Here is a 23,108-nt window from a genome sequence, read left to right as displayed (position 1 = left end):
GTCAGGGCGCCTCCTCGGGAGTGAGGGGGAACCGGGGGGAGTAGCGTGATCCTCCCACACGCTACGCCGCCCTGGTGAAACTCCTCACTGTCAGGTGAAAAGAAGCGGCTGGCGACTCCTCATGTGTCGGAGGAGGGATGTGGTAGTCTGCAGCCCTCCCCGGATCGGCAGAGGGGAGGTGGAGCAGACGGCTTAAGAGTGGGGTAATTGGTCAGATACAATTGGGGAGAAAAAAAATGTATGCGTAGCCATTAGAGTAGGATGGAGGGTAAGCGGGCATACGTGCTAGCTGGCTGGCCCCTCTTCTAGAACGTCCCGCCAGACCCGCGAAATGTGTTTACAACTGATAAAATATTTGGTAAGGGTTTCGCTCATTGTTTTGGAAGCGAGGAGGTGAGCCCTCTGAGCTCATCGGTTGTTGCTTATCTTTGTTTACCCCGGCGCTATCTTTTTCCGTGCATTTACGCCACCCTCCCTTCATCTCTCACACAGCGTGGTCTGGTTTTCCTCGGTCTCAAGGTTGCTTTATCTCCACGTCCTTGTCAGGAAGTCACTGATTTCTTTTGCTTAGGCTCACTCTCTCCTTGTTATCCCTGCTGTTATTGTGCCTCCCCCCCCCCTCCCGTAGACCTTGTCTCTTATTTTTTTTCCCATATCATCTCCTGTTTTCGCTTTTTCGTTTCAAACTGTTTTGTTAACCCTCGGTCGATCCACACGGCGCAGCCGCTACCCGTATACTCTGAAAGAGACAGGCGTCCGGTCCGAAACATGAAAAACTCATCAAAGCAACATTTACTTTTGATAGATAATTCATCAGCTATGTAGCTAATTACCCATGAATGAGGCATGGGGCCTCAGAGAGGGCGGTGGACTCGAGCAATACAAAGATCTACAGGGCAGCTATTGCACAAGGGCACAGATGAAGACGTCAGGGCTCGATCTCACGCCATTGGTTGTTTTGGGAGGAGGAGAATTGGAAGAGTACGAGAGACGAGAGTACAGGGAAAAGGGAGGGAGAAAGGCAGAGAGAGATGATGAAGGGATGGAGAAATGCTGAGAGAGAGAGAGAGAGAGAGAGAGAGAGAGAGAGAGAGAGAGAGAGATGGCTGCTGGTGGGTGTTGGTTATCTTGGTGTATGACAGACAGGGTGACAACAGGGTTTAGGAGGACCCCCTAGAGGATAGCAGCATCACATTGTTCTCAGCAGAGGGACTCCATGTCCCCCACCCCCCCCCCCCCCCGCTCTCCTCTCACATCATCCTCTGATGTTCTGACTCTGCCTCTCCATCTCATGTGACATCTTAATTCTCCGCGCCAAAATCTCTAACGGTCCTTATTTCGGATTCTGTTTGAACCCCCCCTTTGTCCTATCTCTCGTTCTCTCCCTCCCCCCCGCTCTCTCTCTCTCTCTCTCTCTCTCTCTCTCTCTCTCTCTCTCTCTCTCTCTCTCTCTCTCTCTCTCTCTCTCTCAATGTAGTCACTTCCTCCTTTCCTCCTCCTCGCTACTCTCTCAGCGTTTCTCTCATCCTCCCACTCTCTGCCTCTCTTGCATTACACCTTCCCTCCCTCCCTCCCTCCCTCCCATCCTCCTCTCTCCTGCCTCCTGAAGATTTTATGATAGTGTTTAATGATAGATAAGCTGAACTTGATAGCATATTCTTGACTGTCAGACATCTACCCTACCCCGAGTCCCTAAATTCAGTGTCTGTGTGTGAGCGTGCATGTGTGCGTGTGAGAGAGAGGAAGAGGGAGAGTGTTTGTGTACACGAGAGTACTTTTGTTTGTGAATGTGGGCAGAGATTAGGTCAGGCCCCAAGCTTTATTTGGCGTCAACAAATGTTTGATTCAAGCGTGGCGTCAGAGCTGTGACATGATAAATATACTTTATCATTAATGCCCTCCAGATGAACACAGGAAATAGAGTAGATCAGAAAAGATCAACTGTCAACAAGACGGCGAATCCCCGTCAAAGACATCTGCAAAATAAATCGTAAGCTCTACACTCGATCTAAAAGCGCCGCAATTCTTGTTTTCAAAACCTTTCTTGGTCTCCAGCATTGTAGAGTTCTTATGGAGCCAAAATGATGACCAAATATTTGTTCCTGTGATTTTATGTCGTCTACCTGTAGCTTTGTTTTGTACTCAAATTTCAAGTTCTTTGGTTGTGCACAAATTTTGCAAGGTAATGAAAAGTTTTTCAGTTTACATACTCGAGGGTCAAAAAATGCTAAAGGGTCAAAAATGCTAACTGGCTAATGCTAATTTCAGGGCTGTTAGCATTTTGTGACCCATGATCAGATCACTTTTTTTTCTCTAGCCGTGAAGTTGTCTGACAACAGAAACATGTCTTTGCCAACACCTGTATTGTGTTATACGCTGCGTTGAAACACAAAATAAGTGGTCACAGACACAAGTGAGGGCAACAGAAAGTTGTTTTTTGAACATTATAGGCGATGGGTAGAATCGATATTTACCCTGCTATGACAAAGCAGAAGTGCGTCGGCCATGTTTGTGAATAAGGTCTATTGCACAACCAGCTCAGTGTAATGTGATGTCAATTGAAAATCGACCCGATCACAAGTTGACATCAGTTCACATGAGAATGTGAATCCACTTCTGATCTGATCTCACTTCCCCACTCTATATACAAATAAACGTGCGGCATTTCACGGTGTTTCTCGGCACAAACAGAGCAATGTGGTGTACACTGTTAAGTGCCGGGATGATTGCAGTGATTTGTAAATTGGGGGAACCAAACAGACGCTGGCGAAGAAGAATGCACAACACAGAAGAGCTAACGCATCAGGCAAGAACTCTGCAGGCTATACAACCATCCTTGAAGGGGGGGGGGTTAAGAGTACATCTCCCGCCATCTTACAATGCTGTGATTGCATCTATTCTCCAATACTCTGTGAGTTGTACACATGGCCATTGTAACGCTAGTTAATGGTCATGGCAATTTGCATATGAAACTGAGCATTGTTTTCAGTAGTTTATTGTTTATAAGGGTGGGAATACCTCAGATGAGTGATGAAAGGTTTCTCTCTCAATAAACGTGTCCAGATGAACTGATTCGATTATGTGATTTCCTTACCTGGATTATTGAGCATGCATAAAGACGGACATCATTTCCGTTTGCAAAGACCAAATGCATTGTTTTTTATTTATTTATTTATAGTTTCCCCCCTTATCCCACCCTATTAACCCAATGGCATATGGCTAGAACTCTTGTTGAATAACTCCCCTGGCTCACGTTTCCACAGGAAGGAGATAGTCGTAACACCAGCTTCCTTCAAACTCGTGTCGGCTGCTTTCGCTGTTTTACACGGTGAAGCCTTGCATGGATTGCATTACCCTTAGGCCGCGAAGGAGACATAGGGAGAATGCTTTCAGTTGCTTGGCTGCAGGCGCCCGGATGGGCCAGAGGGGTCGCTGGAGAGCGATGAGTTCCCGAACACTACACCGATCTACACCCACTATCCCTTGGGTAAGGGTGGCCTAATGAATGCCTTACCCCGTGGACGCTCTGACTGTGACTGGTTACGGCGAGTCTGGGATACGAACCTCCCAGCCACATGACAAGTGGATTGCAAGAACGGCGGTTTATTCCACTCGGCCATCAGAGCGGCCATGCATTGTTTTTAACCAGCAGGAGGAAGCAATACACTTCCTGTGCCAAGTCTACCGGAAGTTAAAAGAAGAAGAAGAGGAAGTTTGCGAAGACCTTGGCGCATGGGCAAAATCAAAACAATACAGACTGGGTCTATTCCTTGGCACATTCCAGGCAAACCAAATTGCCCAATATATTTGATGCACTCGTAATATATCTCTATGGGCTTCTCAAATTGTCGGATATCATGGACCAAGTTGTTTCGTACTTTAATTTGAGAAGGCAGTCCTTCAGTGTGGCCCAAGACACATTCACGTACACACTGCTGAAAGAATGTGGCCGTATGCGGCCCAAACCACCAGTGATCGGATCTCAATGCGTCTTGGGTGCAAGCTGTCCACTTGTGATTGGATCACCCAAAACACATGTTAATGCCAGGTGTAAACAGGGCCCGTGGTTACTTAACGGGCAGCATGCCTCAGGTGGTAGAGCGGGTCGTCTAGTATTTAGAAGGTCGCTGATTCGATCCCCAGCTCCTGTGGCAAGCGTGTCGAAGTGTCCTTGAGCAAGACACTGAACCCTTAACTGCACCTGATGAGCAGGTTGCATGGCAACCTCCACCATCAGTTTATGAATGTGTGTGTGAGTCGGTGAATGAGGCATATTGACAATAAACTAAAGGATAATGATACTCCTTTTAAATCATTAGCCTACTTATTACTACTTTACATTAAGTACTATAATACTTACGGACATAGTACTCTATGAATGAATTATTATGACATTGAGTTAAAGCTACACATTCATTTATTCATCATCAGCCGCTTCTCTGGGGTCGGGTTGTGGTGGCAGCAAGCTAAGTAGGGCACTGCAGACGTCCCTCCCCCCAGCAACGCCCTCCAGCTCCTCCTGGAGGATCCCAAGGCGTTCCCAGGCCAGATTGGACATGTAGTCCCTCCAGCGAGTTCTGGGTCTACCCCGGGGTCTCCTCCCAGTTGGCCGTGCCCTCCAAAGGAAGCCTTGCCCAAGAGGCGTCCTAATCAGATGCCCGAACCACCTCAACTGGCTCCTTTCAACGCGAAGTTAATTACTCTTTAATGGTTCTTTAATATAATATTAATAACTGTCACTCTGACATCTTACATCAGCTTTTGTGAGAACGTGCGCGCCCACCAAAACTTTCTGTACCTTTAACAGCAATAAGCCCCGGTTCACAGAAAAACTCAGGCAGCTTTGTCAGGCCTTGAGGAAGCCTCCAGGTGTGGCGATAGGATCTGGTATATAAAAGCCAGAAATACACCCACAAAGGAGATCAGAGTGGCAAAAAGGCGCTACTCTGAAAAGTTGAAAAACAGGTTTTCTGCCAATGACCCATCATCAGTCTGGATTGGTCTGAAAGACATTACCAACTACAGGGGACCATCCCCCCACACTGCAGGGAACCATCAACTGGCTGACGACCTAAATGGGTTTTACTGCAGGTTTTGAGAACCGAACTTTGACATCCCTCCCCCTCTCCGGCCACAACACACATCAACTGCACTCCCTGCCAGCCACTCTCCCCTCCCCAGAAACCTCCACCAGCCCTCTGTGGCGAGGACGTGTGGTGAGGACGTGTGCCAGCTCTTCCAGAGACAGAAGACCAGGAAGGCACCGGGCCTGGGTGGCGTGTCACCCTCCTGTCTTAAAATCTGTGCTGACCAGCTGGCCCCCATTTTCACACTGACCTTCTACAGATCACTGGAGCTGTGTGAAGTTCCCTCCTGCTTCAAGAGCGCCACTATCATCCACCGCTATCAAGAATCCCCGTATCACAGGATTAAATGACTACAGGCTCATTGTCCTAATGTATGTGGTCATGAAACCCTTCAAAACGGGAGCGCCTGCAGGAAACCCATGCAGTCACAGGCACGGGGAGAACGTGCCAACTCCACACAGAGGACGACCCTCAAGGTTGGACTACCCCGAGGCTCAAACCCAGGACCTTCTTGCTGTGAGGCGACCACTGCACCACCATGCTGCCCCCAAATAAATCCAACCATTTTGAATAAACTGTCCTGTACATTGTATGTATACTGGTACGCTCTGTCATGTCCATCGACCTCAGGCATGTATGTAAGTAACCTGCTTACGTCGTTCTCTGCATCTCTGATATATTCTCTGCACCGTTGCACTTTGTCACATCTTATTTCACTGGTGTACGTCAATCCTTGTGTACATATCGGAAGATCGTTGTGTTGTATGTTAAGTGCACTGAGAGAACCATGAACCGGAATCAAATTCCATGTAGTGCAAACCTACATGGCCGATAAACACGATTCTGATTCTGATTTCACTGTAGTAGAGGGGCTAAGATATTGGCTAATGATCAGTTACTTACTATTTGGCCTAGATAACAAAGCATTTTGGTAAGATAATGGTCACGTTATCAGTAACTAACTGGTAGTTAGTATAAACAACCTATAGTTACTTACTAGTTCTCCAAGAGGCATGGTCTGTGTCATAAAGGTACATTAACTATGGATTAGTTAACAGTGAACAACTCAACCGTTAGTTTATTACCTACTGCTTAAGTAACCATTTCACCCAACTGAGTGATTGTAAAGCAGCAGCAACGGCTGAAGTGTTTATTTGCCCATGATTAGTTCCTTCATAGTTACCTACTAACTGTGGAACAGCAATGTAAAGCGTTATCCATCCATCCATTACCTGAACCGCTGTGGGGATTCTGGAGCCTATCCCAGTAGTCATTGTGCGGCAGGCGGGGAGACAGTCAGAATTGATCAATTGGACAGTTTGGCCAGCGAATGACCAAAATTTGACAGCTCCTAATTGGATGAGCTTGTATCAAGTAGATAATTGGTTGAGAGGAAAAAGTCCACCTCCGTATGCTTGCAGGGGCGTGAGACTCATTGCATGTGAATATGGACCAAACAGTGAGTGTACGTACCAAACGTCGGGTGGCACGGTGGCCCGGTGGTTAGAACTGTCGTCTCACAGCAAGAAGGTCCTGGGTTTGAACCCCGGGGTTGTCCAACCTTAGGCGTCATCCCAGGTCGTCCTCTTGTGTGGAGTTTGCATGTTCTCCCCGTGTCTACGGTGGGTTTTCTCCGGGTGCTCCGGTTTCCTCCCACCATCAAAAAGACGTGCATGTTAGGGTTCATACTCCTGTCTGTGCTCCTGAGCAAGGCACAGGCCAGATGAACTGGAGTTGGTGCACGGCGGCTGCCCACTGCTCCTGGCTACACAGCTGGGATGGCTTAAATGCAGAGCAGAACTTCCCCATGGGGATTAATACCGTACATCAAAATCCAAACCTTATTGTCGACCTTGAGGAAGGGCTGTGATGCCTGTGTGTAATGAAGTACTGAAACCAAATGATCTGTCACGCTTGTGCAGGTATTCTGTGGCGAGGATACAAAATAAATGGAGGCTCGCACAAACATAAATTACAGATACAAAACATCCTTTCAGCAATGTGCGAAACGGAAATAGAGCGGTGGGACTTTTCAATGCAAGTATGCGACATTTGTGCGATACCACAGAACCTGAAATTCAAGTGCTTGTAAGGGCTCATCTCAGACTGCAAAAAGCCTTTTGCAGCTTGAGTTCATATTGCCTTGGGTTTAATTCAAACTGCAGCTTCTTTGTCTTAACTTTGAAAAATCACTTGAATGTTTTATTTTTGTTTTAGTTTAAAAACGTTTCTTTTTTAAGGACAGCTGCATTTTACTCTGCTCAATTAAGTAAACAAATCAAAGTTCAAAATCGAACAAATTGCTTGTGGCAGACATTTTGTGATAATAATGCCTCTTTGGTCATCGTCTTCATGGCCTAGGGACTGACCATGGGCGGTCAAAATGACCGCCGGTTTTAAACTATATTCTGTCGAGATAAATACCCATAAATTGAGATATTAATGCATTGCATACGTTAGTATGTCTGTTAGGAAACGACTGACGCCAAATTAACATTTTAACAACCATAATACTATTTTTAGAGAGACATGGACGAACTTGAATAGCAAAAGTGAAAATATGACCTGAAAAACAAAATGGAAAACACATATTGCTAATCTAACAAACGTAACAAGGCCTATAAAACGTGAAATGTAAAAAAAAAAAGAAAGAAGAAGAACTGAGGGTCCGCGGTGGTGTAGCGGTCTAAGCATCGGCTTTGTGTCGATGCAGTTGCCCACTGGGGACCGGGGTTCGCGCCCCGGTCTCGTCAGATCCGACTATGGCCGGACTCGGTGAAGCAGCAACAATTGGCAGCGCTGTCTTCGGGAGGGGGGCGGAGTCGGCTTGTGTTCGTCACGTGACTGCGTCTCTGGGTGTGTCGGAAAAAGCAGTGGTTCGGCCTGGAGTCGCCTTGTCACCAAAGTGGGGAGGGGGTCTCCTTCGAGACTTCCGGCCGGAGAGATGCAGTTGGCGAACGCATGCAGTACGAGGGTGGGTGTTTGAATTAAAATAGGGATCGATTGGCCACTAAATTGGGAGAAAAAGGGAAAAATCAGATATAAAGAAAAAAATAAAGAACTGAAAATAACCATTGAAACAGTCCCAAACAACGACCGGGACTTAAAAACTACTAGAACGGCAGTGGACAGTTTGTCAAGATCACAGTTGTCAAGATAAATACCCAACTGAGATATTAATGCATTACATATGTTAGTATGTCTGTTAAGAAACTAACTGACACCCAAATTAACATTTTAATAATTTCAATACTATTGTAGCGAATTGGGGGGGACAACGCAACCACAGGAACTGCCGCGGCCGGGACGCGAACCCGTATCGCCAGCACCGCAGGAGGCATCGCTAACCGCTAGACTAAAGGGTCAGACCCGCCAGCCAGCGGCCAGCGTGTCTTCTTATCCATGCACGTTACACTACTGTTCAGACAATTTAAAATGGCCGCTGTCCGACGCCTGTAAATACTACAACGCCTCGTCAAAAATCAAGTTTAGACTATTTCTCTGCACTGGAGGGCGCTAGTGTGCTTCGAGGACAGAGCGACGAACTTCACACAGGAAATGAAGCGACCAACACGCGTCATAAATAGTGATCTGATGCCCACGATCACGAGCAAATTATGAGCCATCATTTTGACCGCTCATGGTTGTTTTAAGTATCATAACTTTTTTTCTGCAATTGATCTAAAACTAATCTTAATGCAAATATATGCAATTTTAGGAGCATTCATGAAGCGGCAGGTCTGCATCTATTTCCCCCCCCCCCCCGTAAATTTATTAAACTGAAGATCCAAAACTGTCAAAATGGCGGCCTTTTTTGTTCTAGTTTAACATAGACACTGTTAAAGGCGCAAAGAGTCTTGATCTTGAAACGCTGCGTCAGAGACAGAAAAATACAATGTGAGGTCGGGAGAGCCATCTTGCATGTGCGCGACCTTTCTCAGGCATCACGTACTGAAGGAACTTCCAGAATTCCAACCAGCGATACCTTCACAACACCCTGAGCACTTTCTGCGGATCATTGCAAGCTCAGCGGTTGTAAAGACCACCAGCTATCCATATAATAATAATAATGATAATAATTGATAATCATCATCATCATTATTACACTTATATAGTGCTTTTCTAGACATCCAAAGCGTTTATGAATGATCTTGTGAGTAAGCAAAATGACCATTTTATATGTTTACATCAGAGTGGACTTCTTGAGACTTTCAGTATTCATTCATTCATCTTCAGCTGCTTCTCTGGGGTCGGGTCGCGGTGGCAGCAAGCTAAGTAGGGCACTCCAGACGTCCCTCTCCCCAGCAATGCCCTCCAGCTCCTCCTGGGGGATCCCAAGGCGTTCCCAGGCCAGATTGGACATGTAGTCCCGCGCCTTCTTGGAGTCTGTGGGTAGTGTCCTGGATAGGGCTCCGCCTCGGGACTCTATAGTTCTGCTGGGGGACTTAAGTGCTCACGTGGGCAACGATGGAGAAACTTTCAGTATTGACTCAAACTTTAAAAAAAAAAAAAAAACGGGAGCGTCAAACGACAGAAACATTTAACACCAGGTGCCACATCTCATTCCTATAAATTAAATGTTTGTGCAAATATATTTTTGTGCCCAAGTGTGGACATGTGATTGCCCCTATGCTGTTTGGGAACATAGTGGGTATCAGTTTGTAATTGTGCACTTTGTATGTTAATTTCTGGCAAGTACATGTATAGCAAGTGTACAAATATGTGTTCCACTCAGAGCGGCCTCAAGAAATTGGGCCAGCGTAGATGTAGACTCAGCAAAGTGTTGGAAGTGACACCACAGCTATGTTATTGCATGTGGACTCCAATGAGGTCCCCAGTTGTGCTGAATTGGCGGGTAGTTGATCTCTCCTTCAAATAGCTTGTTGCCTTTCTTCTCACAGATGTTCAGTTGTATTGAGACCTGGCAACCGGGAGAGCGATATTGGCACGCTGAATTTAATTGTCACGATCACGGAACCGTTATAATGCAGGAGACGTCGCCGCCACAAACTGGCTCAGGAATGTCACAAGAGTGGGAAACGGATGCCAAAAGTTAAATGGAGATTATCTTGCTCGAAGTTAAAACAAAAGACAACAGACAACAAACCAAAAGATGTAGGTGGGGGGGATCAGGAGTGAGAGACTAAATGGCCCAGGCTTTAAAGCCTTGGACGCACCGGGAACTAGGCAGGTGTGTCTCATTAGCACTGACATCCCTCCCAACTCCATCCACAAGTTGCTTGTGAACGGAGACAAACAAGGAAGACAGAAGAAGCACCGGTAGTCAGCGTGGGAGGACTGTCACATCACAGACGCAGACACTGCGGCTGTCGAGGGAGGCATCAGATTGGGAATGATCTTTATGTCCTGTAGCGTTCAGATATATTTTCCTAAAGGACTGTACCAAAAAACAAACACTGCCACCCTCCTGTGTCGACATATGGCAGAATGGGATGCATGGACTCACGGGTTGTTTTTATTTTTTTACCATATCCTGTCAGTGTCAAACAGCGGCAGTATGGATTTCTGTCAAGGTGTCCAATCTGTTCACTTTAATGGGGGTTTTTCCCCCCCCAGAAAGAATCAGAAGTGTTTTATGTTGATGGCTGCTGTAATTTATTAATGTCAAGGTTCAACATAGGGGTCTTCGGGCACCAATATTGTACTTGATTGTCAGTTGACCACCTCTGTCAAAACACACACAGGACACTGCGGAGTGAGAAAACCCTCGCAGTTTTACAGTTTTTAATGTATTTAAGTCAGTTTGCCCCTACACCAACCAGTGGCAATTCTAGAGATTCATACGTGGGTTGGCAAAGCGGTAGCAAGGGGACATTTTGGGGATTGCACCCACACCCTTGGAAGGGATCTCAAGTGACAGATCACTCCCAAGGGAATTTGGAATTACAGCTCATAATTCCAAATGCACCCCACCCCAACAGCTACAGTTGTGTGAAAACAACTAAAAATATCTGCCTGCAGGTGATGTGGGCCCCTACGATGCTGCCCAGGAGTCCTCATGGTTCAGTTGGCCCTGGACGGCCCTGTCCCCCATCCACCACTCTGCTACTAGGTGCCACGGCTATATCTATGATAAAAGCGTGGCACTATGTCTCCTTAAAGCAACATTGTGGCGTCCGGGCAGTGTAGCGGTCTATTCCATTGCCTACCAACATGGGGATCACCGGTTTGGTTGCAGCCAAACACTTGTGGTCCATTGCTAAACAACAAAAAAAACCATCTAAAATCCTATTCTCATTTTTATCGTGCCTCATAGCGACTCTCATTTCCTGTGCATGATGAAAAATGATCACGCTTTGTACGTGAAATTAATAGAAAAATTGCACATTGTTGCTTTTTTTCTTTTCCTGGGTGCTGCTCCACCCCCTCTGCCGACCCGGGGAGGGCGGCAGACTACCACATGCCTCCTCCCATACATGTGGAGTCACCAGCCGCTTTTCACCTGACAGTGAGGAGTTTCCCCAGGGGGATGTAGCACGTGGGAGGATCACACTATTCCCCCCAGTCCCCCCTCCCCGACGAACAGGCGCCCTGACCGACCAGAGGAGGCGCTAGTGCAGCAACCAGTACACATACCCACATCCGGCTTCCCACCCGCAGACACGGCCAATTGTGTCTGTAGGGACACCCGACCAAGCCGGAGGTAACACGGGGATTCGAACCAGCGATTCCCATGTTGGTAAGCAACGGAATAGCTCGCTATGCTCCCCAGACTAGCTGTATAGTTTTAGCTAAACATGTTTACACCACTTATGTTGCACTTCACAAAACTTAACGCACAACAGGTTGACACCACTGTAACGGTCTACCCTGTCAGAGTTATTAGGACGGTGATTGTGGTCACGACTGAACAGGCTGGTCTGCTCCCACCCACACTTGGACCCCACGTTCCCTGCATTAACTCCTTTATGGGACCCCAAGAGTTCCCAGGTAGCACAGTGACCCTCATTAGATGGGGGGGGGGGTCTTGTCTGACTGGTGTTGTCTTTCTCCGACATCTTGTTGAATATTTATCTTGTGAGACCCCCCCCCCAGTTCACATTGTGTGTGTATGTGTGTGTGTGTGAATTCTAGGAGGAGAGGAGGCTGAAGGACACTGCTGCACTGAGAATAGTAATCCCTGTTATCTTAGCGTCATGTTTTTCCAACAAGTCTGCTTGTTTAATATTTGTTGAATGTGAAAATTGTGGCTATATTTTTACACATAACTATTTCAATTTTAGAATATCACAGTGATTATAAAAAGTAATTTGTGAAATTTGCCTGATGTAAATCTTGGTGTATGGAAAGATAATTAATTGTGTGTGCGTGTGTGTGTGTGTGTGTGTGTGTGTGTGCGTGTGCTTCTGTGCAAGGCTTGTCATGTCATGTTAAAGTGGGTGAAGGAGCCGTTTGAGTGAGCAGTGCGGATTTGCATTTTATGGAGGTGGATTAGTGCAACATCCCGAATGGATCCCAAGAGCCAAGCTATTCATCCTTCTTTCTTCTTTTTTTTACCCCCCCCCCTTTTTTTTGTATTTATCGTTTTTTCACTAGAATTTTGCTGCCCAGTGGCACTGTAAAGACTTCTTAATGAATTCATTTGTAAAATATTTTCACATGAAACTGATGGCCACGATATGACTCAGTCTCTCTCTCTCTCTCTCTTTCTCTCTCGCTCTGTCTCTCTCTTTTCCCTTTTCTATTACGCTTTGACTCTTTCTCTTTTCCTCCGTCTCTGCAGGGGAAGAGGAATATGCCTGGGGTGGAGGCTGCTAGCTCTCCAGACTCTGTGAGAGGTCGAGGGGAAAATAAAGCCATCAAGTAGGTTCCGGGCACTGGAGGTGGTGGTGGTGGTGGTGGTGGTGGGAGGGCTTGGTTAGAGGCCCATTGAAATCAGGCATGGTGTGTTGATACCATCAAATTTTAACAGCTTTGTGTTTCCCGACTGCATTGAGTTTAGTTTGAAGAGTCCGTCGATACTGTTCCTGTCATGGTTTGGGATGTGCACTTAACATTTTTCCTTGTTTTATGAAACATCATCCATGGGAGTTGAAATGTTAATGTTGCTTTACACCACATTGTTGGAGAGGTTATGTTCTGATGGTTTTTGTAAACTTAAGGGAGACCCTACATTACATTATTCAAGGTTTAAGGTGTGCATGTAAATGGGAAACCAAAGGAATTGAATCAAGTGCAACTGGACTTGGTTATATATCTGTGAAGACGTTTCACCTCTCATCCAAGAGGCTTCATCAGTTCGTGCCTTTCTGACTAGACCAAGCTAGTCTGACTGGCTGGTGATGAAACTCGGCTATTTAGCCTCTTTGGAGTCATTATCAGAGCTATTGATGTCAATGGCTCTTTTGTGTTCCGATGTTTAGCAACGACAGTCGTTGGAGGGGTTAGTTTCGACTTCGTTAGTGCTCCATTCAGTAGTCATGAGTTGTTGGAGCCGTTAGTGACCGACCGTTGTTCTTGGAGGTTAAGCTTTTGAGTCTCCTGGCTAGAGATGAAAGGACGGCATTGTAAGTGGGAGATAGGTGGTGTTGCAGACCTCCTCCTCTGTTGAGGGATGGTTTTTCCAGTTTCGCATAGATGGCTTCCTTCACCCCTCTTTCAAACCATCTATCTTCTCTGTCCAAAATGTGTACGTTGCTGTCCTCGAAGGAGTGTGTCTTCTCCTTTAGGTGTAGATAGACTGCTGAGTCTTGTCCTGAGGAGTTTGGCCTTCTGTGTTGAGCCATCCGTTTGTGTAGTGGTTGTTTGGTTTCTCCTATGTATAGGTCAGCGCAATCCTCATTGCATTGTACAGCATACACCAGATTGCTTTTCTGGGTGTGTGGTACACGGTCTTTGGGATGAACCAGTTTTTGTCGGAGTGTGTTGCTGGGTTTGAAGTATACCGGGATGCGGTGTTTTTTTAAAAATTCTCCTGAGTTTCTCGAACACCCCAGAAACATACGGGTTGACTATGTTATTCCTTCTGTTCCTCTTCTCCTCGTCGCTCACCCGGTTGGTCTTTCTGGAACGTGTTGCAGTTTTCACAAAGGTCCAACTGGGGTAGCCGCAGGTTTTTAGAGCTTCCCGCAGGTGTTTGTGTTCTTTCCGTTGGGCCTGAGAACTGCTGGGCACATTATCAGCTCTGTGTTGCAGAGTTCTGATGACGCCCAGTTTGTGTTCCAGAGGGTGGTGTGAGTCGAAAAGTAGATATTGGTTTGTGTGTGTAGGTTTCCTGTAAACCCCAATGTGGAGGCTCCTGTCTTCCCCAATGTGGACGTCACATAAGCTTAGCCTCCAAGAACAACAGTCGGACACTAACGGCTCCAACGACTCATGACCACTGAATGGAGCACTAACGAAGTCAAAACTAACACCTCCAACGACTGTCGTTGCTAAACATTGGAACACAAAAGAGCCTTGACATCAATAGCTCTGATAATGACTGTCGTTGCTAAACATTGGAACACAAAAGAGCCTTGACATCAATAGCTCTGATAATGACTCCAAAGAGGCTAAATATCTGAGTTTCATCACCAGCCAGTCAGACTAGCTTGGTCTAGTCAGAAAAGCACGAACTGATGAAGCCTGTTGGATGAGAGGCAAAACGTCTTCATGGATACACAGTGCATCCGGAAAGTATTCACAGCCCTTCACTTTCCCCACATTTTGTTATGTTACAGCCTTATTACAAAATGGATTAAATTCCTTTTTTTCCTTCATCAATCTACATACAATACCCCATAATGATAAAGCAAAGCGAAAAAGGTTTTGTAGAAATTTTTGCAAATTTATTAAAAATAAAAAACTGAAATATTGCATGTACATAAGTATTCACACCCTTTACTCAGTACTTGGTTGAGGCACCCTTGGCAGCGATTACAGCCTCAAGTCTTCTTGGGTACGAAGCTATAAGCTTGGCACACCTATATTTGGGGTATTTCTCCCATTCTTCTCTGCAGATCTTCTCGAGCTCTGCAAGGTTAGATGGGGAGCATCGCTGCACAGCTATTTTCAGGTCTTTCCAGAGATGTTCAATGGGGTTCAAGTCTGGGCTCTGGCTGGGCCACTCAAGGACATTCACAGACTTGTCCCGAAGCCACTCCTTCGTTGTCTTGGCTGTGTGCTTAGGGTCGTTGTCATGTTGAAAGGTAAACCTTCGCCCCAGTCTGAGGTCCTGAGTGCTCTGGAGCAGGTTTTCATCAACGATCTCCCTGTACTTTGCTCCATTCATCTTTCCCTCGATCCTGACTCCCAGTTCCTGCTGCTGAAAAACATCCCCACAGCATGATGCTGCCACCACCATGCTTCACTGTAGAGATGAATTAGCAAGTTGATGAGAGGTGCCTGGTTTCCTCCAGACGTGACGTTTGGCATTCAGGCCAAAGAGTTCAATCTCGGTTTCATCAGACCAGAGAATCTTGTTTCTCATGGTCCGAGAGTCCTTTAGGTGCTTTCTGGCAAACTCCAAGCAGGCTGTCATGTGCCTTTTACTGAGCAGAGGCTTCCGTCTGGCCACTCTACCATAAAGGCCTGATTGGGGGAGTGCTGCAGAGATGGTTGTCCTTCTGGAAGGTTCTCCCATCTCCACAGAGGAACGCTGGAGCTCTGTCAGAGTGACCATCGGGTTCTTGGTCACCTCCCTGACCAAGGCCCTTCTCCCCCGATTGCTCAGTTTGGTTGGGCGGCCAGCTCTAGGAAGAGTCCTGGTGGATCCAAACTTCTTCCATTTATGAATGATGGAGACCACTGTGCTCTTCGGGACCTTCAAAGCTGTAGACATTTTTTTGTACCCTTCCCCAGATCTGTGCCTCGATACAATCCTGTCTCGGAGGTCCACAGACAATTCCTTTGACTTCATGGCTTGGTTTCTGCTCTGACATGCACTGTCAACAGTGGGACCTTATATAAGGGAGATCAGAATGTTTGTAAACAAAGAGCGCCAAGCTACTTCCGGGTGGATTCCAGTAGCTGGGTAGCGCCTAGTAGCTAACGTACATAATGGTTAGATAGCACTAGTTGAACAGACAAATTACTTTTCAAAATGCCGAAATCGTGCTGTGTGTGGGGCTGTAATGCCAAATGTACCCCGGCAAACAAGTTTTTAGGCTTTTTCCGTTTTGCATCAGATAAATCTGAATCTACCTAGCGAAGTCTGTGGGTACAGAGGGTAAAACGGACGAAGAGCACTGCTAACGTTACAAAGTTAGCGACATTGCCAGGAAGACTTGCTTGTGCTGAGCTGGGAGGAGGATGGAAACCAGCCAGTCATGACCGGATTTGTGGGAGACATTTTATTACAGGTAAAAATTAACATTGTTGCAGTTGTGTAGTGGGAGATTGTGTATCCGTTTCACCCGCTAGCTAACATTAGCTACATTTTACATCAGTCAAAGTAACGTAAATCCCCGATCGCGTCATTACTAATGAAAACAACATATAATATTGTAAACTACTAATAAGACACGTTAGCCCCTAGCTAACGGGTCTGACCCTTTAGCCGAGCGGTTAGTGATGTCGCCTTGTGGTGCAGTACACCAGTGTTTCTCAACCGGGGGTCCGCGGACCCCTAGTGGTCCGTGGTGTAATTGCAAGGGGTCCGTGAAAATAAAATATCTTTAGAAAAAAGATCCTATGACATTTATAGAAATAGGATTATTTTACTCAAATGTGGCTGAGACCTTTATCTACCTAAACTATAAAGGGTAACAGGACTTTTTCTCTAATTACATCTGTTTCACAAGTGTAATTTATGTATTTTAATAAGAGATCTCGCTCCCGTTTGCATTGTTAAAAGTTACTGCATAAACATTCTGTTGTTACATATATCTGAAAGTTACTGCATACATATTCTGTTTTGTTACATATATCTGAAAGTTACTGCATAAGAATTCTGTTTCGTTAACTATATCTAAGTTACAACTGAAAGCTCTTATTTTTGCCCCAAAGAGTGAATAAATGCTATAATGCAATTTAAAATGCAGTTTCTACTGTTTCTATCAAATTGCAACCCCCCTCCCCCAAGATCAGGTGGAGGGGTCCTCAGGGTAGATCAAAAATACGCAGGGGGTCCAGGACCCCAAAAAGGTTGAGAAACACTGCAGTACACGCTGTATCGAATCCCGCACCACGCAAGAAAATAACCGGTTACAATATTGTTCATGAAACACCCAGCTTTCTATAGCTGGGCCTACTACTTTATTTTTGTTTCAACAGAATTATTAATTAATTAGTCGCGAACACTTCCTTACCTTCTCATTCAGCTAGGCCATCCAAAAATGTCCCAAATGTCCGTTAGGAGCAAAACGTCCAGAGGTGGACAAATGTCTCGAGAGCTATGTCTCGAGACGGGGACATAGGCATATTATGCCTCGAGACCAACTGTTGGACTAGGCTCCAACACAGATAACGCTGATCTCTCGTATAGACAGGTGTGTGCCTTTCCAAATCGTGTCCAAGCAATTGAATTTACTACAGGTGGACTCCAGTCAAGATGTAGAAACATCTCAAGGATGATCAGCGGAAACAGGATGAACCTCAGCTCGATTTTGAGTGTGAATACTTATGTACATGCAATATTTCAGTTTTTTATTTTTAATAAATTTGCAAAAATTTCTACAAAACCTTTTTCACTTTGTCATTATGGGGTATTGTGTGTAGATTGATGAGAAAAAAAAGGAATTTAATCCATTTTGGAATAAGGCTGTAACATAACAAAATGTGGGGAAAGTGAAGGGGTGTGGATACTTTCCGGATGCACTGTATAACCAAGTCCAGTTGCACTTGATTCAATTCCTTTGGATAGCTATGACCCGGATGAATGAGAACATTCACAGACATGCTACAGGGGGATGTGGGGGCGAGGTTTATGTAGGCATAAAAACAAACATGAGACGAAGAGCTTGGTTTCATCCTTTGGTGCACATGTAACAAACAGTGTGATTGCTTTGGACAGTAAATCTGCAGGCATAGAAGAAACATGCTTAAAGCAAAACAGTGTAATTTACCCGCAGAAGTATCTGGTAAAAGTAGAGGGAACAGGGGGTCGTCCGGGTAGGGTAGCGGTCTATTCCGTTGCCTACCAACATGGGGATCTTCGGTTCGAATCCCCGTGTTGCCTCCGGCTTGGTCGGGTGTCCCTACAGACACAATTGGCCGTGTCTGCGGGTGGGAAGCCGGATGTGGGTATGTGTCCTGGTCGCTGCACTAGCGCCTCCTCTGGTCGGTCGGGGCGCCTGTTCGTGGGGAGGGCGTAATCCTCTCACGCGCTACGTCCGCCTGGTGAAACTCCTCACTGTCAGGTGAAGCGGCTGGCGACTCCACATGTATCGGAGGAGGCATGTGGTAGTCTGCAGCCCTCCCTGGATCGGCAGAGGGGGTGGAGCAGCGACCGGGACGGCTCGAAAGAGTGGGGTCATTGGCTAGGTACAATTGGGGAGAAAAAGGGGGGAAACCCCCCCCCTCAAAGTAAAGGAAACAGCAAGCACTGCACAACTTAATATCAGTATTAGACTTGTAAATAACATACAATAGAATTCAAAGACTAACTAAACCCCAGATCATTTTAGTGAGTTTGCTGACAGCCACAGGTTAAAAACAGTGTAAAGGTTAAAAACATGGCAGGCCGGTCTTCGTACTCTGTGCTGTTGGCATAGCAGGATAAACACAGCAGCAGGTAATAAGATTAATAATGGATCCATTCGATTTAGATGTATCGGCACATCTGTCAGTACTGACAGACAGACAGCCAGCACTAACAATTGTCAAGAGTACTGTCAATGCTGGTTCTTTATCCCACCTCCATCCAACAGAGCCATTATTAATGTTATTGGGTGCAATTTAATTACTCTTGAAAAAGGTGTTGTCTTCTCCCATTTGTCTGGTGCTACTCACCATCACTCCTTGTAGTTTCACAATTGCTTGTTTGTAGGTTTATTTTCTATTTACAGTGCCATGAATAAGTATTTGCCCCCTTACTGATTTCCTCTGTTTATGCACATTTGTCACACTTAATTGTTTCAGACCTTCATGCAAGATGTAATACATATGAGATGAAGAAAACCCGGCTAAACACAAAATTACGTTTTTAAATGATGATGTTATTTATTTAATGAAAACATTATCCCACCACCAACCAACCCTGTGTGAAAAAGTATCACCCCTTCAGTTACTCAATCAACCAATTAACCAAATTTAATTGATCACTGAATTCAGTTAGAATAGACACACCCAGGATGGATTACTGCCAGCCCTGTTGAATCTAATTATGACTTGTACAGAACCTTACCATTAATGTGAAGTAGGCTACAAGGTCTCAACAGGCAGTCTCAACTATGCCGTCATCAAAAGAAATTCCAGAAGAGATGAGGAAAAAAAGTTGTTGAGATATATCAATATGGAAAGGGTTTCAAAGCCATTTCTAAAGGTCCGGGACTCAAGGGAACCACAGTGGGAGCCATTGTCTCCAAATGGAGAAAACTTTGAACGGTGGTGAATCTTCCCAGGAGTGACTGGCCTACCAAAGTGCCTCCAAGGGCGTAACGAAAACTCATCCAGGAAGTCAGAAAAAAAAATCCAGGACAACATCCAAAGAACTGCAGGCCTCTCTAGCCTCAGCTGAGGTCATCGTTCATGGTTCTACAATGAGAAAAGAAGCAGGGCAAAAATGGAATTCATGGGGGAGTTGCAAGTCACATACCACTGCTAACTAACAGGAACGTTAGTGCTCATCTGATATTTGCAGAAAGGCACATTGACTCCCAAGCCTTTTGGGATAATGTTCTGTGGACATAATGTTCTGTGGACAGAGGAGTCAATAGAAGAATTTGTAGGGTCGTCCAGGTGGCATAGCGGTCTATTCCGTTGCCTACCAACACAGGGCTTGCCAGTTTGAATCCCTGTATTACCTCCAGCTTGGTCGGGCATCTCTACAGACACAATTGCCCGTGTCAGCGGGTGGGAAGCCAGCTGTAGGTATATGTGTTCTGGTCGCTGCACTAGCGCCTCCTCTGGTCGGTTAGGGCGCCTGTTTAGGGGGGAGGGGGAACTGGGGGGGAATAGCATGATCCTCCCACACGCTACGTCTCTCTGGCAAAACTCCTCACTGTCAGGTGAAAAGAAGCAGCTGGCGACTCCACATGTATCGGAGGAAGCGTGGTAGTCTGCAGCCCTCCCCGGCTCGGCAGAGAGGTGGAACAGCGACCGGGACGGCTCGGAAAAGTGGGGTAATTGGCCAAGTACGATTGGGGAAAAAAAAGGGGGGGGTAAATGTCTGCATAAAGCAAACACAGCACTTCACAATAGGAACATTATACGAACAGTCAAGCATGATGGTGGTCGTGGGATGCTGCGGGGTTGCTTTGCTGCCTGGAAGACCCTCCATCTTTGAAGGAACAATGAATCCTGCTCTCTACCAGAAATTTCTGAAGGAGAATGCCCAGTCCTCAGTCCGTGATCTGAAGCTGAAGCGTAATTAGGTTATGCAGCAGGACAATGATCCAAAACACAAGAGTGAGTCCACCTCAGAATGGCTCAAAAGAAAAAAAAATTAAGGTTTTGGAGTGGCCAGATCAAAGTCCTGACTTGAACCCCATTAAGAGGCTTTGGCAGGATCTTAAACTAACAATTCATGCTCGAAAACCCCCCAATGACTCCGAATTACATCAATTCTGCAAAGAAGAGTGGGCCAAAATTCCTCTACAGCGATGTGAAAGCCTGATCTCTGATAGGAAGTGTTTGGTTACAGCTGTTGCTGCTAAAGGTGGCACAACCAGTTATTAAGTTCAAGGGGCCAATTACTTTTTCATGTGGATGAAAAGGGTGCTGGATAACTTTTTTCCTTTAGTAAATGAAATGATCATTTAAAAACTATATGTTGTGTTTACTTGGGTTCTTGTCTTTTGTTTTGAATGAAGATCTGAACCATTCAGTGTGACAAATGTGCAAAAATAGAGGAAATCATGCAAATGCATTTTCACAATAACGTGTCTGTTGCAATGTGAATAAATGTGATCCTTTGTGGTTCCAGCTAAACAGGACGGGTTGACAGTGGCTACAAGGCTAGCCCTTTGCCACTTCTCTTTTCACTTGTTGTCCACTGTTATACTCTTGTGATGTTACTTTGGCTGTGTTTGAATTATTCACACCACATACTAATAGTATGCAAATGTAGTATATAAAATGTATGTGTACGCATACAACATTGGCAGAAATAATGAAGGATGGAGATTTTATCATCACAAAATGATGGGAACCGTCTTGTAATTCCGTGTGCCTTCGTCATTTCCATGGAAACAGCCTGCCAGAAGGAAAATTTTCCATGGACAACGAATTGGAAGGAGCAGCAGCTGGGGTTGGCAAATGCAAAAAAAAAAAAGAAGACGTTTTTTAACAATTTAATTAAAAAATATGTTATTAGCATAAATAAAGAGGTAAGACGCAATTAAGGATGAACAAAGCGAAAGAGGCAGAGTTCTTCCTCTGGCGTTACGAAGCACGTCTGCTTTGATGTGAGTTCACCGAGTGTGATGTACATAGTATCAGTTCATACTGTATTCTACATTTTGAAAAGTATGCCCCGATAGTATGCAGAATACACAACATACTTGTATATACTAGAGTGCACTAACATGGGGGCGGGTGAGAAGCCGGATGTGGCTATGTATACTGGTCGCTGCACTAGCGCCTCCTCTGGTCAGTCGGGGCGTCTGTTCGGGGTGGGGGGGGCTAGGGGGAATAGCGTGATCCTCCCACACACTATGTCCCCCTGGTGAAACTCCTCACTGTCAGGTGAAAAGAAGCGGCTGGCGACTCCACATGTATCAGATGAGGCATTTGGTAGTCTGCAGCCCTCCCCCGGATCAGCAGAGAGGGTGGAGCAGCGACTTGGAAAACGGGGTAATTGGCCAAGTACAGTTAGGGAGAATAAAAGGGGGACCCCCCCCCCAAAAAAAATGGAATGCACCAACATTTCAGACACCGCTTTTCTCTCTGCGTTAACTCTGTTTCCTAATCCCTCAGGGAATGGTAATCTGTGCTGTCAAGTCTCATTCCTCCATGTTGGCTGCTTTGCCGTCTTTCACCAACCTTTCATGCGATGAGCTATTCCTGACAGAAAAAGCACAATCGACGTATCATGAGCATGCATTGATTACTGAGTTTTGCGAAACGTGTGCGATCAATGTAGTGCCCTCACCTCATTTTGTGGATGAACAGGCATAGGTGTATTGACGGTCTTATGCCAAGCCTCCCGGCTGTCAAACACCCTGCCACTGCTCCACTGTGGGTGTCTGCATGCTGTTTTTTACAGCTCTCTCACCTGTCTTATGTATCTCTCTCTCTCTCTCTCTCTCTCTCTCTCTCTCTCTCTCTCTCTCTCTCTCTCTCTCTCTCTCTCTCTGTTTTTCGGCAGCAGCGATCTTGACAGAGACTTTTGGAATAACAATGACAGCAGCAATGTGCAACAGAGGTGGAGCTCCTATCCGCCCAAGGAGTTCCTCTTAAACATGTCACCCTATGCTCCCTACGGAGACCCTCGCCTCACGCCCAAGTGAGTCTTGGTCACGGCTGGTAAGGGACCCCTCTACCTGGGCGGGGGCGGTGATAAAGGGGGACAGAGCAATCCAGCTTTTTCTGTGTTCTCTGCATCTTGCCAAGCTTTTTAAGCAAAACGGAGCTCTTTGTCTGGTTTACAATAATACGATTGGACATTGCAGCGAGTATTTAAATTGGGCATTATTTGAAATTACACGAATATGTACAGTTGGCATTACATATAAATCAAGACATATGGCGCTAGTAAAATGGAGGCAATATCTACTAGTTGGCTTTTTCTGTGGATTGGCACATAATACTGTACTCTACCCCATATGCTGAAGACAGACTTTGAACCAAGAGCAAAGCATTGTAAAGGTCAAATTGAAAAGCCAGAGGGAGTCTGAAAGTGTTATTTTATAACTCTGTCTGGTTCACATATCGTTTTACAGAGGTCCTCTCTCATCCCAGGTCTTCACATGTTTGCAT

At 45.8% G+C, this 23,108-nt stretch overlaps 1 protein-coding gene across 1 annotated transcript in view; it reads left to right on the top strand.

Annotated features, from left to right (window-relative positions):
- syt7b (synaptotagmin VIIb) overlaps positions 1-23,108 on the top strand; it is a 174,085-nt gene that overhangs the window by 58,191 nt on the left and 92,786 nt on the right. Inside the window, exons 4-6 of the mRNA XM_056278806.1 lie at positions 12,832-12,911; positions 14,628-14,630; positions 22,498-22,635. Coding sequence (XP_056134781.1) covers positions 12,832-12,911; positions 14,628-14,630; positions 22,498-22,635 — 221 coding nt within the window. The remainder of the gene's footprint in view (positions 1-12,831; positions 12,912-14,627; positions 14,631-22,497; positions 22,636-23,108) is intronic.

The sequence above is a fragment of the Lampris incognitus genome, chromosome 4 (assembly GCF_029633865.1).
Source record: "Lampris incognitus isolate fLamInc1 chromosome 4, fLamInc1.hap2, whole genome shotgun sequence".
Taxonomy (NCBI): domain Eukaryota; kingdom Metazoa; phylum Chordata; class Actinopteri; order Lampriformes; family Lampridae; genus Lampris; species Lampris incognitus.
Note: the sequence above shows the minus strand (reverse complement) of the source record. Positions and strands in the feature narration are given on the sequence as shown.